Here is a 21,110-nt window from a genome sequence, read left to right on the forward strand (position 1 = left end):
CTGAGAATTCTGCTTCCTCTTTTTTGAAGAGTTGGAGCTCAACCGGGATTTTAACGGCGAGGAGTACGAGTGCGAGGACGAGGCCAAGCTGGTTATTTTCCCAGACCACTTTGAGATCCCTTTGCCCAATATTGAGGAGTTACCTGCTCTGGTTAGTGACTTAGTTCTCTTTCCTGCAACTTTTTTTTAGACTTAAAAGGGGTTTGCTGCTAAAATTAATACATTTGGAATTACATGCAATTAATATTCCTGGCTGTCACTTGAACACAACATTGAGTGTGCGCACTATAAAGGTTCACTTTTTTCATGCTGAATTTATGGAACTGAATTGTTTGCCTTTGAATTTTGTGAACCACATTTTTTACATCAAATTATGCTGACAATTTTATTTAAAATAAATTTGTTGGCAAAATGCGTGTTTTAAAAATGTAATGTTTTATAATTCAGTGTATGAAAATTCTGTGTTGAAAAATTCACTGTAAAATATTGAGTTTATAAAAAATCAGTGTTTAAAAATTCTGTTGTGAAAAATTGTCTAAAAATTCCATGTTAAAAAATTCAGAGTTTAAAAATTAAATGTTGAATAATTCTGTGTTAAAAAATGCTGTGTTGAAAAATGTAGTGCTTTAAAATTAATTGTATAAAAATTCAGTTTGAAAAAATTATGTTGAAAAATTCTGTTTTAAAACTAATTGTATAAAAAAATCAGTTTAAAACATGTGTTGAAAAATTCAGTGTTGAAAAAATCAGTATAAAAAAATTGTGTGTATATAAAAAAAAAAGTTTTCTTCTAGAAAAAGGGCATGAAACAAACAAACAAAAAAAATTTAATTAATAAAAACTTCTAATCGACGGATGGATTTGAAGATGATCTAAAAAATAAAGTATTGGAAAAAAAAAATATATATATACATATATATATATATATATATATATATATATATATATATATATATATATATATATATATATATATATATAAATAAAAATGTGTGTACTATTACAAAAAACATTGCAATGTTTCAATATTGACTCTAATAACACTATAGGCCATGCAGGCTGTTTTTTTTTCTTTAAAACTGTCATTGTCCAAAAAATTATATATATATATATATATATATATATATATATATATATATATATATATATATATATATAAATCTCCTGATGATTGAGGGAACCCCCCCTCATGAAACAGGCCTGTAGAGATGAAATAGTCTTGTGATTTTTTTCCCCACACATACATATATATATATATATATATATATATATACACAATTATTTTTTTGTGACTGAGATAGGACCAAACTTGAGGGGAGCCCTAAAGGTTTAAAAAATAAAAATAAAAATAAAATATATATAATGTATTGGTTTTGAAAATGACAAATATCAAAATGGCCGCCGCATGTTTGGCTGTATTTGTTGTGCTTCCCTAAGTGGAGAAAGTTGTAGAGGAATCTGAGTAAAATTGATCCTTCTAATTATTATGAGAATGAAGGTTGCTTAGCAACAAGCTATTATTTACGACTACAAGATGGACAATCCTTTACTACATGGAGGAGGAGGAGGAAAACAAACACATTGTTGTGGAAGATGCTAACAAGATGGCTGCCTGTCCTGCAGGTGACCATCGCCTGTGATGCGGTGCTGAATGCAGCCTCCGCCTACAAGAAGCAGGAGCCTGAGTCCTGGGAGGAAGACCTGCAGGTGTCCAGGCATGCCAGGACCCTCACACAGCTGGACAATGGAGTCCGCATCCCGCCCAGGTAGACCCAGGCACACGGCCTATTGTCTTCTTAGTCCATTCCATTTTTATTGATATTGTTTGATGGCTCAGCCACAACTCTAACTTTTATACACAATTTTATTGAAATTGTTTGATAGCTCAGCCACAACTCTAACTTTTATACACCATTTTATTGATATTGTTTGATGGCCCAGCCACAACTCTAACTTTTATACACCATTTTACTGCCCGACACCTCAATATTTGACACATGCTAACTGTTAGCCTGCTAACGATAGCGTGCTAGCTGTTAGCCTGCTAACGATAGCGTGCTAACTGTTAGCCTGCCAACGATAGCATGCTAACTGTTAGCCTGCTAACGATAGCGTGCTAACCGTATTAGCCAATTATATAGCCGTCCACCTCAGGGTCATATAAATTGGTACCTGAAACACATGCTTACTGTTAGCCTGCTAATGATAGCGTGCTAACTGTTAGCCTGCTAACGATAGCGTGCTAACTGTTTTAGCCAATTATATAGCTGTCCACCTCAGGGTCATATAACTTGGTACCTGAAACACATGCTTACTGTTAACCTGCTAACAATAGCATGCTAACTGTTAGCCTGCCAACGATAGTGTGCTAACTGTTAGCCTGCTAACAATAGCGTGCTAACTGTTTTAGCCAATTATATAGCCGTCCATCTCAGGGTCATATAACTTGTTACCTGAAACACATGCTTACTGTTAACCTGCTAACAATAGCATGCTAACTGTTAGCCTGCTAATGATAGCGTGCTAACTGTTAGTGTGCTAACTGTTAGCCTGCTAACGATAGAGTGCTAACCGTATTAGCCAATTATATAGCCGTCCACCTCAGGGTCATATAAATTGGTACCTGAACCACATGCTTACTGTCAGCCTGCTAACGATAGCGTGCTAACTGTTAGCCTGCCAACGATAGCGTGCTAACTGTTAGCCTGCTAACGATAGCGTGCTAACCGTATTAGCCAATTATATAGCCGTCCACCTCAGGGTCATATAACTTGGTACCTGAAACACATGCTTACTGTTAGCCTGCTAACAATAACATGCTAACTGTTAGCCTGTCAACGATAGCGTGCTAACTGTTAGCCTGCTAACGATAGCGTGCTAATTGTTTTAGCCAATTATATAGCCGTCCTCCTCAGGGTCATATAACTTGGTACCTGAAACACATGCTTACTGTTAGCCTGCTAACAATAACATGCTAACTGTTAGCCTGCTAACGATAGCGTGCTAACTGTTTTAGCCTATTATATAGCCGTCCACCTCAGGGTTATATAACTTGGTACCTGAAACACATGCTTACTGTTAACCTGCTAACAATAGCATGCTAACTGTTAGCCTGCTAATGATAGCGTGCTAACTGTTAGCCTGCTAACGATAGCGTGCTAACCGTTTTAGCCAATTATAAAGCCGTCCACATCAGGGTCATATAACTTGGTACCTGAAACACATCAGTGTGTGAATTTGTGAGTGTGAATGGGTGAATGTGGAAATATGTGTCAAAGCGCTTTGAGTTCCTTAAAAAAGGTAGAAAAGCGCTATACAAGTACAACCCATTTACCATTTACATGCTTACTGTTAACATGCTAACTGTTAGCCTGCTAACGATAGCGTGCTCACTGTTAGCCTGCCAACGATAGCGTGCTAACTGTTAGCCTGCTAACGATAGCGTGCTAACTGTTTTAGCCAATTATATAGCCGTCCACCTCAGGGTCATATAAATTGGTACCTGAAACACATGCTTACTGTTAGCCTGCTAACGATAGTGTGCTAACTGTTAGCCTGCCAACGATAACGTGCTAACTGTTTGCCTGCTAACGATAGCGTGCTAACTGTTTTAGCCAATTATATAGCCGTCCACCTCAGGGTCATATAAATTGGTACCTGAAACACATGCTTATTGTTAGCCTGCTAACGATAGCGTGCTAACTGTTAGCCTGCCAACGATAGCGCGCTAACTGTTAGCCTGCTAACGATAGCGTTCTAACTGTTTTAGCCAATTATATAGCCGTCCACCTCAGGGTCATATAACTTGGTACCTGAAACACATGCTTACTGTTAGCCTGCTAACAATAGCATGCTAACTGTTAGCCTGCCAACAATAGTGTGCTAACTGTTAGCTTGCTAATGATAGCGTACTAACTGTTTTAGCCAATTATATAGCTGTCCACCTCAGGGTCATATAACTTGTTACCTGAAACACATGCTTACTGTTAACCTGCTAACAATAGCATGCTAACTGTTAGCCTGCTAATGATAGTGTGCTAACTGTTAGCCTGTTAACGATAGCGTGCTAACTGTTTTAGCCAATTATATAGCCGTCCACCTCAGGGTCATATAACTTGGTACCTGAAACACATGCTTACTGTTAGCTAACGATAGCAGGCTAACTGTTAGCCTGCTAACAATATCGTGCTAACTGTTAGCCTGCTAACGATATGACTTGGCACTTGACGCAGTCTGTTAGCATGCTAAGTTTTTTAGCCAATTTCGCAGCCAAACACCTCATTCATATGACTTGGTACATGACCCATGCTAACTGTTATTATGCTAACGGTAGCATTTTAGTTTACTAACATGACTTTACTAACATAACTTAACATTAGTATGCTAACTTTTTTTAGCTAATTTTACATGCTTCATAGACATATGACTTGGTACTTGACGCAGTCTGTTAGCATGCTAACTTTTTTAGCCAATTTCGCAGCCAAACACCTCAGTCATATGACTTGGTACTTGGAACATGCTAACTGATAGCATGCTAATATTGACATTCTAGTGTGCTAACTTAAACATGCTAACTTTTTTATTTTATTTTTTTTGCCAATTTTGCAACTGCACATCTCAGAGTAATATAACTTGGTCCTTGATACATGCTAACTTTTTTAGCTAATTTTACATGCGTACGCGCTCTAACTGCTATAAAGTGTGTTTTAGTCGATTACTCGAACAAACTAATCGATTACTGCAATAATTGATAGCTGCAGCCTCACTTGCAATGCGCTCGGCAGCCTAGTAGGGGGCGCCAAAGCATGACCAGTTTTTTGAAATTGCAGACCAAATCAAAGCGCATGAATAATGTAAAGACTGATATTAATCATAAGTTCATAACTGTGTGTGACAGCGGCTGGAAGTGTGACAAGTGTGAGATGAGAGACAATCTGTGGCTCAACCTGACGGACGGCGCCGTGCTGTGCGGCAAGTGGTTCTTTGACGGCAGCGGCGGGAACGGCCACGCTCTGGACCACTACAAGGAGACCAAGTACCCGCTGGCCGTGAAACTGGACACCATCACCCCGGATGGAGCAGGTCTGGTGTCGTCCCTCCCTCCTTTCCCAGCGTCTGCTCTTGTGCAGCTACAACTGATTTCTACGGTTATGGACATTGTTGTGAAATATGGCGAAACACATTACTTTGTAACGCTCATTTTCTGTTCAAAAGTGCTACAATCTTCACATCTGCGCCGTTTCAAACTCTTCTAAAGTCAAAATAATGCCATAACCTGATAGCGGTAGCGAACCAAGATGCTAACAGTTAGAATTTTAGCTAATTTTTGCAGATATACTGTACACCTCAAAGTCTAATATTTAGTTTTTTTACGCATTCTTACTATTAGCATGCTAATGTTAGCTTGTTAGCTTTTTCGCACATTTTGCAGGTGTACACATTCATGTGTAATATATTATTTCACATATGCTAACTGTTGGCATGCGAATGTTAGCATGTTACTTATTTAGCTAATTTGACATATTCTAATATGCTATTTAATGCATGCTAAGTGTTAGAATGTTAGCTTTTTTTTAGCAACGTTTGCAGATATACACCTCAGAGTCTAATATTTTATATTACGCATGCTAACTGTTAGCATGCTAATATTGTTTTCATTTTTTTCTTAGCAAATTTTGAAAATTTACACCTCAGAGTCTAATATTTTACATTACGCATGCTAACTGTTAGCATGCTATTATTAGTATGTTCATTTTTTAGCTAATTTTGCTAATATTAGTATGTTTATTTTTGTAGCAAATTTTGCAGATATACACCTCAGAGTCTAATATTTTATATTACGCATGCTAACTGTTAGCATGCTAATATTAGTATGTTCATTTTTTTATCTAATTTTGCAAATATACATCTCAGTCTTATATTTTATATTACGCATGCTAACTGTTAGCATGCTATTATTAGTATGTAAATTCTTTTAGCAAATTTTGCAGATATACACCTCAGTCTAATATTTTATATTACGCATGCTAACTGTTAGCATGCTAATATTAGTATGTTCATTTTTTTTTAGCTTCTTTTGCAAATATACATCTCAGAGTCTAATATTTGATATTACACATGCTAACTATTAGCATGCTAATATTAGTATGTTAATTATTTTCTAGCAAATTTTGCAGATATACACCTCAGAGTCTAATATTTTATATTACGCATGCTAACTGTTAGCATGCTAATATTAGTATGTTCATTTTTTAGCTCATTTTGCTAATATTAGTATGTTCATTTTTTTGGCTAATTTTGCAGATATACACCTCAGAGTCTAATATTTTATATTACGCATGCTAACTGTTAGCATGCTAATATCAGTATGTTAATTTTTTTTTAGAAAATTTAGCAGATATACACCTCAGAGTCTAATATTTTATATTATGCATGCTAACTGTTAGCATGCTAATACTAGTATGTTCATTCTTTTAGCTACTTTTGCAAATATACATCTGAGTCTAATATTTTATATTACACATGCTAACTGTTAGCATGCTAAAATTAGTATGTACATTTTTTAGCAAATTTTGCTAATATTAATATGTTTATTTTTTTTAGCAAATTTTGCAGATATACACCTCAGAGTCTAATATTTTATATTACGCATACTAACTGTTAGCATGCTAATATTAACATGTTAATTTTTTAGCAAATGTTGCTAATATTAGTATGTTTATTTTTTTAGTTAATTTTGCAAATATACACCTCAGAGTAGGGACGATGTTTGATAAGAAATTATCGCGTTCGAGCCCATTATCGAATCCTCTTATCAAACCGATTCCTTATCGATTCTCTTATCGAATCCAGATAGGTTGTTGTATATGGAAAAAAACACACAATATTGGGTTTAACAAAAGCTCACTTTTATTACTGTTGTTTTCCTCTGTATGCAAATTTCCCACGTCCGCGGGCGATCTCCTGCACCGCCGTGCACGCCTCTCCTTGTTGCTGGTGCACTTGTGCATTCACCTCTTCGGACTGGCGAACAGTCTGTATGGTTTGGGTTAGCGTCAAACCAGCCTCCAGCTGCAGTGTGCGCGACAGGTCTTCGTCCACGGTACCCACAACTATGCGGTCACGAATGTGGTCGTCCCTCGCTGCTCTAAAGTCACAGTGTTCGGATAAATCATATAGAGCTCTGATAAACATTTCAACTTTCTCACCGGGCCGCTGTCCTCTCTGGTAGAAACATGCGCGCTAGTGGATCACGTTCCGTTTGGGATAAAAGTACTCGTCGTATTTTCCTAACACAACGTCAAACTTTTTCTGATCATCCTCTGACAACGTGAACGACTTGAAAATGTTTTCAGCCTCTGGACCCATAGCATATATCAGGCAACTGACCTGTACTTCGCCGTCCTCCTTTGCTAGTTTTGTTGCTATGCGCTACCGTTGGAAACGTTGTTTCCAATCTCCCCATTCATTTGGTCGGTCGAACGCAAAATTATCCGGAGGATTAAACTTGGCCATTTTCTTGCCGCGACGTGACTTTCCGTCACTTATGACACCATGTAATAAAGTTCAAAATAAAAGTTTTTTTTCTTTTTTTACAAGGAAAGAAAAAGAAAAGTTAAAAAAGGGAGATGTCATATATGTTGTGTATATATATGTATGTACTGCGTTTGCTTTAAGAATGTTGCGACAGCTGCCGTAAAGGAGGTGCGTTGCGAGCCTTGTTGCTATGTTTCTGGTTGGTTGTAAAAGTGTTTGTCATGTATTTGTACCCTGCTCAAATCTCTCAGTAAAGTTATTCATTAGATTATACCTTTTGTTTTGAACTTTATTACACCTTGGAGCACTTTTTCCGGTCCATTGTTTTTCCTGTTTTCCCTATCTGCGCCAAATGACTGAGCTACGTGACGTCATTTCTTGTGATGTCTCAGGGAGCATTTCTTGTGGGACGGGATTCGTTCCCAGGGATTCGAATAAAGAACCAACTCTTTTTCTTTACTATAGTGGTCTCGATAATGGGTACCGGTTCTCAAAAAGGGATTCGAGGCCTTGGAATCGTTTTTTTTCTTATCGAACAACCGGGAGAACCGGTTTCAAACATCATCCCTACCTCAGAGGCTAATATTTTATATTACGCATGCTAACTGTTAGCATGCTAATATTAGTATGTTAATTTTTTAGCAAATTTTGCTAATATTGGTATGTTTATTTTTTTTAGCAAATTTTGCAGATATACACCTCAGAGTCTAATATTTTATATTACGCATGCTACCTGATAGCATGCTAATATTAGTATTTTTATTTTGTTTAGCTAATTTTGCAAATACAGTATACACCTCAGAGTCTAATATTTTATAGTACGCATGCTAACTGTTAGCATGCTAATATTAGTATGTTAATTTTTTGGCTCATTTTGCTAATATTAGTATGTTTCTTTTTTTAGCAAATTTTGCAGATATACACCTCAGAGTCTAATATTTTATATTACGCATGCTACCTGATAGCATGCTAATATTAGTAAGTTCTTTTTTTTTTTTTAGCTAATTTTGCAAATATACACCTCAGAGTCTAATATAATATTTTCTAAATTCTAAAATGTTGTTATACATGCAAGCTGATTGTTAGCATGCTAATGTCAGCATGTTATATTTTTAGCTAATTTCGCAGGTTTACAGCTCAGAGTCTAAACATTTTTGTTACGCATGATAACTGTTACTATTCTAATTTTAGCATGTTGGGTTTTTAGCTCATTTTGCGGGTATACACCTCAGAGTCTAATATTTTGTTATTTCACGCAAGCTGAGTGTTAGCATGCTAATGTCAGCATGATATACTTTTAGCTAACTTCGCAGATTTACACCTCGGAGTCTAATATTTTTTGTCATTTATGCTAACTTAGTATTCTAATTTTAGCATGTTAGGTTTTAGCTAATTTTGCGGGTATACACCTCAAAGTCTAATATTGTATTTCACGCATGCTAACTGTAAGCATGCTAATATTAGTATGTACATTTTTTTAGCTAATTTTGCAGAGTCTAATATTTTATTTTACGCATGCTAACCTTTTGAATGTGCATTTTGTTTTTAGCTAATTTTGCAGGTATACAGCTCAGAGTCTATTTTTTTTATTATTTCACGCATGATGACTGTTAACATGCTAATGTTAGCATTTTATTTTTTGGCCCATTTTGCAGGTATAAACCTCAAAGTCTAATATTTTGTTATTCCACGATGCTAACTGTTAGCATGCCAATATTAGTATGCAGCTAATTTTGCAAATGTACACCTCAGAGTCTATTTTATTTTACGTGTGCTAGCTTTTTAGCAAATTTTCCAGGTATACACATCAGTCTAATATTTTTTGTCACGCATGTCAACTGTTAGCATTCTAATTTTAGCATGTTTGTTTTTTAGCTTATTTTCCAGGTATACGTCAAAGATTTGTGTATTTTCTTGACATTATCTGGCTAGCATGCTAACTGTTAGCATTTCAGTTCAGCCTAGGCAGTTTATACGGCCAAAGGACTTTTGGTTGGCATGGACAGGAAATTCAATTTTACTCTTTGTTGGTGTTTTTTGAAGCTTCAGTTTTGGATAATTTTTCAGTTTTTCTGTGTTTTCAGATGTTTATTCCTTCGAGGAGGAGGAGGCGGTGTTGGACCCGCACATGTCGCAGCACTTGTCCCACTTTGGAATAGACATGCTCCACATGCAGAAGAGAGTGAGTGGCTTTTCCCGGCTCAAACACTTGGCGGGCAAACAGGCGCATTCGTAGCAGACTGTCAGCGGGAATATTAAACTGCCACACCTTTGTGCTGTTAGGTTTTTGTTGTTAATTTAGTAGGTATACACCTTGCAGTCTATATTTTGTTACTTCACGCATGCTGACTATTAGCATGCTAATGTTAGCATGTTAGCTTTTTTTGTGTGCAAATTTTGCACGTATGAACTTCAGAATCAAATATTTTGTTATTTCACAAATGCTAACTGTTAGCATGCTAATGTTAGGCATGTTAGTTTTTTGTGAATATTTTTTTAACACATGTTAACTGTTAGCTTTTTAGCATATTTTGCAGGTATACACCTCAGAGTGAAATGTTTTGTTACTTTACGCATGCTGACAGTTAGCATAATAGGTTGTTTTTTTTAGCTAATTTTGCAGGTCCATTATTTCGGTATTTCACACATGCTAACTGTGACCTTATTAGTTTTTTAGCAAATGTTGCACCTAACTGTTAGCATGCTAATGTTAGGCATGTTAGTTTTTTTATGAATATTTTCTTAACACATGTTAACAGTTAGCATGTTAGATTTTCAGCAAATTTTGCAGGTATACACCTGAGAGTAAAATGTTTTGTTATTTCACGCATGCTGACTGTTAGCATGCTAATATCAGCATGTTAGCTTTTTTGCTAATTTGGCAGGAATACACCTCAGAGTCAAATATTTTGGTATTTTACACATGCTAACAGTTAGAATTGTGTGTGTGTGCATATATATGTTTGTATGTATGTGTGTAAATATGTATATATATAAATATATATTAATCACGTAAAATGGTATATTTTGTACTTCAAAAAAAGAAAATCTTTCTTTTAAAAAACATTTTTCCTATAATTTTTCTAAACAACTTTTGTAAAATAACTTTTTTCTCACAAGATTGTGTTTTTCTAAAAATAATTTAAAAAAAATTCACAATACTTTTGACTTTAATGCTGTAAAAGGGCAAATGTTTTTAATCTAAAAAATGTAAACCTTTTCTTTTTAAATGTTTTCCTAAAATATTTCTACACAATTTTTGTCAAATAACTTTTTCCTCACAATATTGTGTTTTTCTAAATACAATTTAAAAAAATTCACAATACAATTGACTTTAATCCTGTAGAATGGCCTATTTTTTTCTTGAAATTTTTTTATCCTTTTTTAAAAATATTTTTCCAAAAATTTTTCGACACAATTTTTGTAAAATAACTATATATATATATATATATATTTACAAATGTTTAACATTTTCTAAGAAATCAATATTTGGAAATTATGAATTGATTTAGAATTTTGCAGGTTTTGCTCTCCCCGCTCAAAACTAGAGACATCTATGAACTGTTTGGGGAATGTTTTAGTGGTACTTAAGTGTGTGTGTGTGTGTGTCCCCGTGTGTCCACAAGACAGAGAACGGCCAGCACACAGACAACAACACCCGGCCGAGGGTCAGCGAGTGGGAGGTGATCCAGGAGTCGGGCATGAAACTGAAGGTGGTGTACGGGTCAGGTTACACGGGCATGAAGAACCTGGGTAACAGCTGCTACCTCAGCACCGTCATGCAGGTCCTCTTCAGCATCCCCCACTTCCAGAGGACGTGAGTATTGTGCCTCCGCCAATCACAGCACTGGTCCTGCCCACCACCTCTTTCATGTAATAACATGCTTTTTACCTCAAACCTTTCAGTTTTATTAGCATTGAACGTGTCACCTTAGCACACTTTGTCTCTACGGAAGTCACTTTTTTAGCAAAATATATTGTGGGCAAAAGTTGCCCTATAAGAATTTTTACAAATATTCTGAGATTTTTTTAATTTAATTTACAAGACAAAATTATGTAATTTGACAAGATTCAAGTGAAATGGTTTGTGAAAGTCTTTTTTTTTTCTCAGAAAAAAATGCCATTTTATAGGATTAAAGTCAAAAGTATTGTGAAATTTTTCTAAATTATTTTTTAGAAAAATACAATCTTCTGAGAAAAAAGTTATTTTTCAAAAATTGTGTAGAAAAATTTAAAGAAAAATATTTTAAAAGAAAGGTTTTAATTTTTTAAAGAAAAAAATAGGCCATTTGACAGGATTAAAGTCAAGTGTATTGTGAATTTTTTTCATTTTATTTAGAAAAACGCAACATTGTGAGGAAAAATTTATTTGACAAAAAATTGTGTAGAAATATTTTAGGAAAAAATATTTAAAAAGAAAAGGTTTACATTTTTTAGATGAAAAACATTTGCCTTTTTTCAGCATTAAAAAGTCAAAATTTGTATCTTTATGTCAGCGTGTGTAACGTGTATTTTCATCTTTAGGTATGTCGGGAACCTTCAGAGGATTTTTGACTATTCACCCCTTGACCCCACGCAGGACTTTGCCACTCAAATGTAAGTCTTATACAACATGTTTATACCATACCATACCATACCATACCATACCAACTTTATTTATAAAGCCCTTTAAAGACAAGCACAGTTGAAAAACAAAGGGCTGTACACCACAAAGAAATGGAGGCAAAGGACAGACTAAAAAATAACATTTAAAACAGAAATAAAAATACACATTTAAAAAGCAAATATAAATATACCCTAAGAACAGTTTGTTAGATAAAAACAGTTTAAAAGTTAAAAACAGTTCAAACAGTTAAAAGCTAAAAACAGTTCAAAGTCTCATGCTGGGTTAAAAGCCAGTGAATAAAAATGGGTTTTAAGAAGGGTCTTAAAACATGTTTATAAATGTAAATGTTATATAACATACATGTTTATAAATGTTATAAAACATACATGTTTATAAATGTAAATGTTATATAACATACATGTTTATAAATGTAAATGTTCTATAACATACATGTTTATATATGTAAATGTTATATAACTTGCATGTTTATGAATGTAAATGTTATAGATAGTTAGTTAACGTCCTATTGTCATCTTTGCTTAGTTGAGCAGAGCTAAACTTGGTTAACGTTCTATGTTCATCTTTGCTTAGTTGAACAGGGCTAAACTTAGTTAACGTCCTATTTTCATCTTTGCTTAGTTGAACAGGGCTAAACTTGGTAAACGTCCTATTTTCATCTTTGCTTAGTTGAACAGGGCTAAACTTAGTTAACGTCCTATTTTCATCTTTGCTTAGTTGAACAGAGCTAAACTTAGTTAACGTCCTATTTCCATTTTTGCTTAGTGGAACAGGGCTAAACTTAGTTAACTTCCAATTTTCATCTTTGCTTGGTTTCACAGGGCCAAACTTAGTTAACGTCTTTTTTTCATCTTTGCGTGGTTGAACAGAACTAAACTTAGTTAACGCCCTATTTTCATCTTTGCTTGGTTAAACAGGGCCAAACTGGGTCACGGGCTCCTCTCAGGCCAGTACTCCAAGCCGCCCGTGAAATGTGAGCTGATTGAACAGGTGATGAAAGAAGAATACAAGGTATCAAACTGCGCCCAAACCTCAGCAGCATGTCACTAAACTCAACACTAAACTCAACACTAAATACCAAACACTAAATACTAAAGACCAAAGACTTAAGACTACAGACTAAAATACGTAAGACTTTTGATTGATTGATTGAAACTTTTATTAGTAGATTGCACAGTACAGTACATATTCCGTACAATTGACCACTAAATGGTAACACCCGAATAAGTTTTTCAACTTGTTTAATCGGGGCCACGTTAATCAATTCATGGTAGACTAAACACTAAAGACTACTTTAGTGTTTAGCCTTTAGTGTTTAGTCTTAAGTCTTAAGACCTAAGACCAAAGACCTAAGACTTAAGTCTGACTTAAGAATTAAGACTAAAGTCTGACTCAAGACTACTGACTACAGACCTAAGTTTTAAGACTAAACACTAAACAATGAATACTAAATACTAATCACTAAATACTAAATAATAAAGACTAATGACTAAAGACGAAACACTACAGACTACATACTGAAGACTAAATACTACAGACTAAAAACTAAAAGACTTAATGACTAAAATACAATACTAAATACTTAAATTTTAAGACTAAACACTGAATTCTACAGACTAATACTACTGACTACAGACTACTGACTACTGACTACTGACTACTGACTACAGACTACAGACTACAGACTACAGACTACTGACTAAAAACTAAAATACTTAATGACTAAAATACAAGACTAAATACTTAAGTTTTAAGACTAAACACTGAATACTACAGACTGCAGACTACAGACTAAAGGACTAAAAGACTTAAGTTTTAAGACTATACACTAAAGACTAGTCACTACAGACTACAGACTTCAGACTAATCACTACAGACTAAACACCGCAGACTGCAGACTATAGACTAAACATTTGCATGGATGTTTTTAAAGCGACACGTCTTAAGTCACGTTTTGGGAACACAACTTTTGTAAAGTTTGGTTTTAGAATGTTCTGGCACCTCCCTGCTCATGCTGTGAAAATAGCTGTCTCACGTCCACGTCCTTGCTTCCATGTCCTACGTGTCCTCTCTGCCAAGTCCTCTTTTTACTCCTGTGTCCCTTTCTAGCCAGCCCTCCTCGATTTCTCCTCCAACACTTAGTTCCTAGCTCTTCTAGTTCCTCCAGTTGAGACTTGGTGGTCTACATTGCAGGTCTCCAATCAGGCCTTTGTGGCCCCATTTCCCTTTTTAATATTGTTTCATTGTTATTACCAGGCTCCTGAAGGGCCCCGCCCTAAACATAACACCGTGATCAGAAATCCTTCAACATTTCGGTGTTTATGTCTTACTTGGTAATGTTTTTCATTCAGGCAGGGGTGTCCAAACTGTTTCCACTGAGGACCCCAGACTCAACATTCATTAAAGCATTTTGAGATTCTTCATTTTTAAAATCAACAAATTTTTCTTTTTACTTTTTTAACTCTTAGAGTTTTGCTCAAGTTTGGTCTCGGGGACCCTAAATGGTCTCAGTCATAAACACGTTCAAAGTGCACTAAGTATATATTATTATTTTTTTGAATGCTTAATTCTCTTAATCAACTTCAGATCTATCTGTCCATATAAAGTTAACATTTAAAAAAAAAAATGTTTTATTCCCTTTTTGAATGTTAAAGCAAAACATTTTTTTTTTATAGCAAACACACAAAAATATGCAATATTTTCCCCCAAAATATTTCAAAATGTAAACTTTGATATGAAGTATTTGGAGCCTAATTAGGTCAATAATTCATAACAAGGATTTTGGTTCATTATTATTTTTAAGCAAAGGCAGTAAACAAATATCCCACAAAAATGTTCAGGGATTCAACTTATAAAAGTGTTTAAAATAAATCATGTAAATGTTTTGTTTTTTAATTTCAACACCTAAATCTCTCAGTCAACTTCAGATTTATCTATCAGTTATAATTTTTAAAAATATATTTTTATGGTGTTTATGTTTGTTTGTTTAATGCCATTTTACTCAAAGCAAATGTTTTTATATGGCAAACACACAAAAATACAATATTTCACCGCCAAAAATTTCAAAGTGTAACATTTTATGTGAAATAAATGGTGCCTTAATTATGTCAATAATTCATAACAACATTGATTTAGATTCATTATTATTTTTTAAGCAATGACAGTTTTCAAAAAATCCCACTAAAAGTCTCAGGGATCCAAAAGGACCCTACTCATAAAAATAAGTCATACATTATTTAAAAAAATGTTTTTTTACTTTAAACAGTTAAATCTGTAGATGAACCTTAGATATTGTCAGGTTCAAATACAGGACATCTGTTACACAAGACAAAAGGCAAGGAATCAAACAGAGACAGAATTCAATTTGGACTCAATTGAGGAAAGACATGGTCACTGTACTCTCTGCACAGTCCTGCACCACGCTCTGACCAAGAAGGTTCTCGTCTCCTCTTTTAATTCAGATCTTCCATGTTCACGCACCAACATATGTCACAATAGGAATGGGGAGGTATGTAAAACAGTCATTGTTTTTGGTCGCTTTGAAGTCCAAGAAGAGGACTTCTCGGGCTTGGCTCTTCCTGGATCCAGCTGGGACAGGTGTTGGAGGACAATGGACAACCCCTCCCGTCTCCTGTCCACAGTGACTTCAAGAGGGCAGCGTCTCGTAAATAGCGTTGACCAAATAGTTGGAAGAGAGTTGTGAATTACTTCAAAGAGAGTTCGTTTAACACTTCAAAGAGAGTTCCCCCAGGAGTTGAGCACATCCTGCCATCTGTCCGTGCTGAGCTCACAGTGGCGTTTCCCGAGACTTCATCCTTTTGTTAGGCCTCGAAATACAGCATTCATAATACAACATTTGAAATACAGCATTCATAATACAACATTTCTTTTGTGATAACTTACAAACAATTATTCCAACATTTCCCCCCTGTTTATCACAAAAACCTCCCCAGATTCTCTTCATCCCCAATAACTTCGTCTTGCAATTTTCAGTTAATGGTTAATTTCCTTACGACAAAGTTATGTTTACACTCAGAGTTCAACATCAATTTTTCTCATTGCTACTCGGGTCTGGAAACAGATCAGGAACACCATCCAGGTAGGTATCCCCATCATCAGATTCATCTTCCTTATCGTCCGCCAGGAAGTGCATCTGAACAGCTTTATCATCTGCTGGGCTAATCGCTGTGGTAATCAGACGGTTAAACAGAGAACGCAGACAGGGAATACAACAACATCCACACAACGTCAGTATTGCTACAAACACGGCCATAATACTAGAATTGATGATACCAAAGACTTGTATTTGCCGAAACCGTCCATCCACCCATCCCACATAGATGTATCTATGCCTGAGTGCTCTTTCATTTTACCGTTGAGGGTGCGAAGGCCTTCCAGTGCTTTGGTCAGGCTACCTTCTGCATCGGTGTTGTTTGGTATGAACGTGCAACACTGTTCACCAAATATTGCGCACACACCCCCTCTTTCCGCTAACATGTCCAGCGCCATACGGTTTTGAAAGGCCATAAGGGAGGTGGCGGCGAGTTGATCAGCGACTGCTTCAAGTCCGGCCTGTGTCCAATTTCCCAATCTCTGTACGTTGTAGTGGACATAGTTTATTCTGTCAACATTCTTGTTAATCGTACACCACCAGTAGACGGATGATTCAAATTCAGCTGCAACTTGATTTACCAATTTATAGTCGTCAGATACACCTCTTGGACACCCATCAATATAAGTTGGATCTACAACACTTTGCCAGTTTACATCATGTCTAATTATTTTCCAATGTTCAGATATCAAACTGTTCAGGCGTGTTAACAATTCTTGTACAAATATTGATACTTTAACTATGTGTATGCAGTTATCTGATGATACATTTCCTAACTGTTGTACAGAGCCTTGCATGTTAATGCAGGTATAATTAGCTTTTTTCACATATTTATCAAATATTGGTTTCTGTTTTGTCTCTTTAGCTACAGGGTCAATTTTGTTTTGCTCATTACTTCAATTCAACTTTTTTTTTGACTCATCTTGAGTAATTGTCTGGGCTTATACATACAACACAATCAGTTTTTGTAGCCTTTCCCACTTGCTCCGCCATAAGGAACAAATTAATTACCAAAACAGGAACCAATTATTATCAAACTTTGACACACCATCAAATGGTATGCTTACAACTTTGTCACAGTGGAATTTGTAGTGTGCTAGTTAACATGTCCCTTTGATAACACAAATACAATTCCAAATACTTTTTTTTCCATTATATGACCTTTTTAAATACAATCCCAAATACTTTTTCCCATTACTGTTTTTCTGGCATGGGTTTTCTGGCATTTTTTTTTCACTAATGGGGTTACTCCGAATCCTCCCATTGCCCGTCTTCTAATACGACCTCCCCTGTGAGTGTATTTTACTTCTTGATTATGCCAGTGGTTTGGGTTTACTATGGGTGCAGTATCATTTTGTTTCCTGAGTTCTACATTTTCCTCAGATTCCCAAGTGAACCATATTAGGGGGGCAGGGCCGACCAGTACCAATATCGTTAACCCATATGTTTATGGACCGTCTGAGCCATTGGGGTGTCATTTCTGCTGATTCACTCCTCTACCAAGGTCAGTGGTTTGGCTCAACTCTAGTCATCGTGTGCGTCCACACTATTACCAGACTTTGCTTCCCTTTCCTTATTGGATGATTCAACAGAAATGACCTTTTTACAATGTACTAAGTGTACCCAGGTTGGTCTTTCCACTATCTTTCAAACGGTGTTAGTCCTGTTGTACTTGTAATGTTAATGTACATTTTTACTAAATATTTGCATAATGCTTTTGCTACTGTCAGCACATCTGCTTTTCCTTTAGGAAATATTTCTAACTACTTTGAAAATGCATCTACTATGACCAGACAATAATGTTTTCCTTCACTCTTATTTAGTTAATTGCATAGATGTTTTATACAATTTTTTTTTATAAGAATTAAACTATAGGAAGTATAGTACTTCTGTATAAGGGCATTCATATCCCTCCTGTTGAGCCATGAGTTCAACCTTGGCTCAATATTGCTGCTCACTTATACCGATTTTTCTTTGTAAGATTGGTTTATTGTCTGGACATACATAGATGTCCTTTTTGTTCAACATCATCCTCATAATTTCTTTGTATTCCTTTCATTGCTTGTCTCAATATATTGGTCAACTTGTTTTTGTAGTTCTTACAGCGTTTTTCAGCATTCTCTGTTCTTGATTTGATAAACGCCTTACAAAGTCTATTTTTCTTTTTACATGCATTTTTCAAACTGTTTATCATCCAAGGTGCATTATTTTGCCTTTGTTTAGATCTGCATGGAACCTCAGGACAATGCTTGTTATACATATTACTTTATGCATTTTTTAAGTAATGTTTTAAACTCACTTAACTGTCTATATGCTACTTAATCTATACTTTTAAACTCTGAATTTACATTCTTCCCATAATCTAATTTAAGAATGTTATACTACACTTCAAAGTTAAACCTACTTTAAATTTACATGTAATAAATTCACTTTCACACCTCCCCCACTGCGCCACGCACACACACACACACACACACACACGGTGATGTGTAAGTGGTGAGTGCACTCTTAAGGGCAAAGGTCAGCAACACTTGAGCTTCTCTCCTTTTTTTTTTTTTCTTCCCTCAGCTAATAAACATGTAACCCACTTTATCATTTTATCATACTATACCTCTCAACTCTTATTATAGTTATTAATCTAGGTTTTTATTTGTTCCATTATTTAATTATACATATATATATTTGTATATATAAAAGCGCTCTTTATATATCCAAACATACATGTATATTTTCAGTCTACCTTTTCTTCATCTCTTATTTCAATACCCCCATTATCTCTCTTTCGCATTAGTTTATTTCATTTTGCATTAATTCTTATTGATTTTTCCCCATTTCTTCATTTATTTTTACTTTTCTCTCACGTTAGCACTTTGAGATTTTTCTCCTATTTGCTTTTTCTTTTAACCTATTTTTATTTTTATTTGAACCTCCGGGGTTTTTACACAATTTGTACCTTGAAAGATACACACTTAAACACACACTAACAAACAAACAAACAAACAAACAAACACATTTGCAGCGATCTTACCACCAATGGCATACGCTGACAACATGACTAATTGGTGTTGTCTTTTAACAGTCATGCTGAGTTACTTTGATTGTTAATATTTTTTTTTTTCTTTTTTTTTTTCTCTCAGGACAGTTTCTTGCAAAATGCCCTTCTCTGCTTCAACGCCAACATGCAGTAGGGTCTAACCGCTGACGTTGTGGTTGTTGTCTTCTATTTTGGTTTAAATAGATTGTAATAGACCATATTAGATCTGCGTTTCTTTGTGTCCCTCTTTCCATTTTGAGAATTTGGAGTAATCCGTCGCCCCCTCAGAGCCGAAACTTACTTTTGTCTTTGTTGTAAGATAGTGGTTTAATTTATTATTGTGGTACACGTCGCTTCTACTGGAGATGGTTCCCCAGTGGAGGTGTCTTGCCTAGAGCATGCACAATAACCCACTATTTACTTCTCACAACTTTCATATGGAGTGATAGCCTAATGGCGATTACTCCCACACACTCTCACATTCACACCTTTCAGTATATTGATCTACGGAAATTTCAATGTATATTACATGCGGACTCCGTCGCCCTCCAGGTTATTGTTTTTTCACGGACAAAATTCAGTTTTTTATTCTGAATAGACCCTTTTAGGTCTGTTGGACTCCGACGTCCCCAGGATAATGGTTCACGGATATTTCAAATTATTGTGGGCTCTGACACCCCCTAGTATGTTTGTTTATGGATATTACGGATTCCAGTTTTCGCGGTTCCGTTAACCTGCAGTCTTTTGGCCTCTTCAGTTTTTATCTTAATTCAGTTTTTATTTAAAATTTTAATACTCACGGACGTTGGACTCCGACGTCCCTCTAATTTGGCCTTTTTACCTGTTATTTACAGGGTTTGTTTTACCTGTTAGAGCCTAGGATTTACAGGGTTTGTCTATGCGTCGTAACCCTCAGTCACACGCTTTCTCTCAGTCGTTTCTTTCTTCGTCAATTTAAAACGTACTCACTGCTCTCTGCCTTCCTTCCTGTTGTCCTCGGATTTCCGTCAGCCTTTCAATTCCAGCCCGAAATGAAGAAAAAGCAGTTCCTCAATCAGGATTTGGTTGCCATGGTCCTCTGGTTTCACTCACTCATGCTGGAATCGTCAGACGTGTTGGAATCCGGCTCGAAGGACCAATTAGATGTCAGGTTCAAATACAGGACATCTGTTACACAAGACAAAAGGCAAGGAATCAAACAGAGACAGAATTCAATTTGGACTCAATTGAGGAAAGACATGGTCACTGTACTCTCTGCACAGTCCTGCACCACGCTCTGACCAAGAAGGTTCTCGTCTCCTCTTTTAATTCAGATCTTCCATGTTCACGCACCAACATATGTCACAATAGGAATGGGGAGGTATGTAAAACAGTCATTGTTTTTGGTCGCTTTGAAGTCCAAGAAGAGGACTTCTCGGGCTTGGCTCTTCCTGGATCCAGCTGGGACAGGTGTTGGAGGACAATGGACAACCCCTCCCGTCTCCTGTCCACAGTGACTTCAAGAGGGCAGCGTCTCGTAAATAGCGTTGACCAAATAGTTGGAAGAGAGTTGTGAATTACTTCAAAGAGAGTTCGTTTAACACTTCAAAGAGAGTTCCCCCAGGAGTTGAGCACATCCTGCCATCTGTCCGTGCTGAGCTCACAGTGGCGTTTCCCGAGACTTCATCCTTTTGTTAGGCCTCGAAATACAGCATTCATAATACAACATTTGAAATACAGCATTCATAATACAACATTTCTTTTGTGATAACTTACAAACAATTATTCCAACAGATATGTCCATCGATTATGAGTCTTTATTCATT

At 35.9% G+C, this 21,110-nt stretch overlaps 1 protein-coding gene across 1 annotated transcript in view; it reads left to right on the plus strand.

Annotated features, from left to right (window-relative positions):
• The window catches only part of usp13 (ubiquitin specific peptidase 13), an 85,809-nt gene that overhangs the window by 34,580 nt on the left and 30,119 nt on the right, over positions 1 to 21,110 (plus strand). The window contains exons 4-10 of the mRNA XM_072914603.1: positions 30 to 151; positions 1,624 to 1,766; positions 4,898 to 5,082; positions 9,621 to 9,718; positions 11,163 to 11,353; positions 12,061 to 12,132; positions 13,078 to 13,171. Of these exons, the coding sequence (XP_072770704.1) occupies positions 30 to 151; positions 1,624 to 1,766; positions 4,898 to 5,082; positions 9,621 to 9,718; positions 11,163 to 11,353; positions 12,061 to 12,132; positions 13,078 to 13,171 (905 nt within the window). The remainder of the gene's footprint in view (positions 1 to 29; positions 152 to 1,623; positions 1,767 to 4,897; positions 5,083 to 9,620; positions 9,719 to 11,162; positions 11,354 to 12,060; positions 12,133 to 13,077; positions 13,172 to 21,110) is intronic.

Source organism: Nerophis lumbriciformis, linkage group LG14 (genome assembly GCF_033978685.3).
Source record: "Nerophis lumbriciformis linkage group LG14, RoL_Nlum_v2.1, whole genome shotgun sequence".
NCBI lineage: Eukaryota > Metazoa > Chordata > Actinopteri > Syngnathiformes > Syngnathidae > Nerophis > Nerophis lumbriciformis.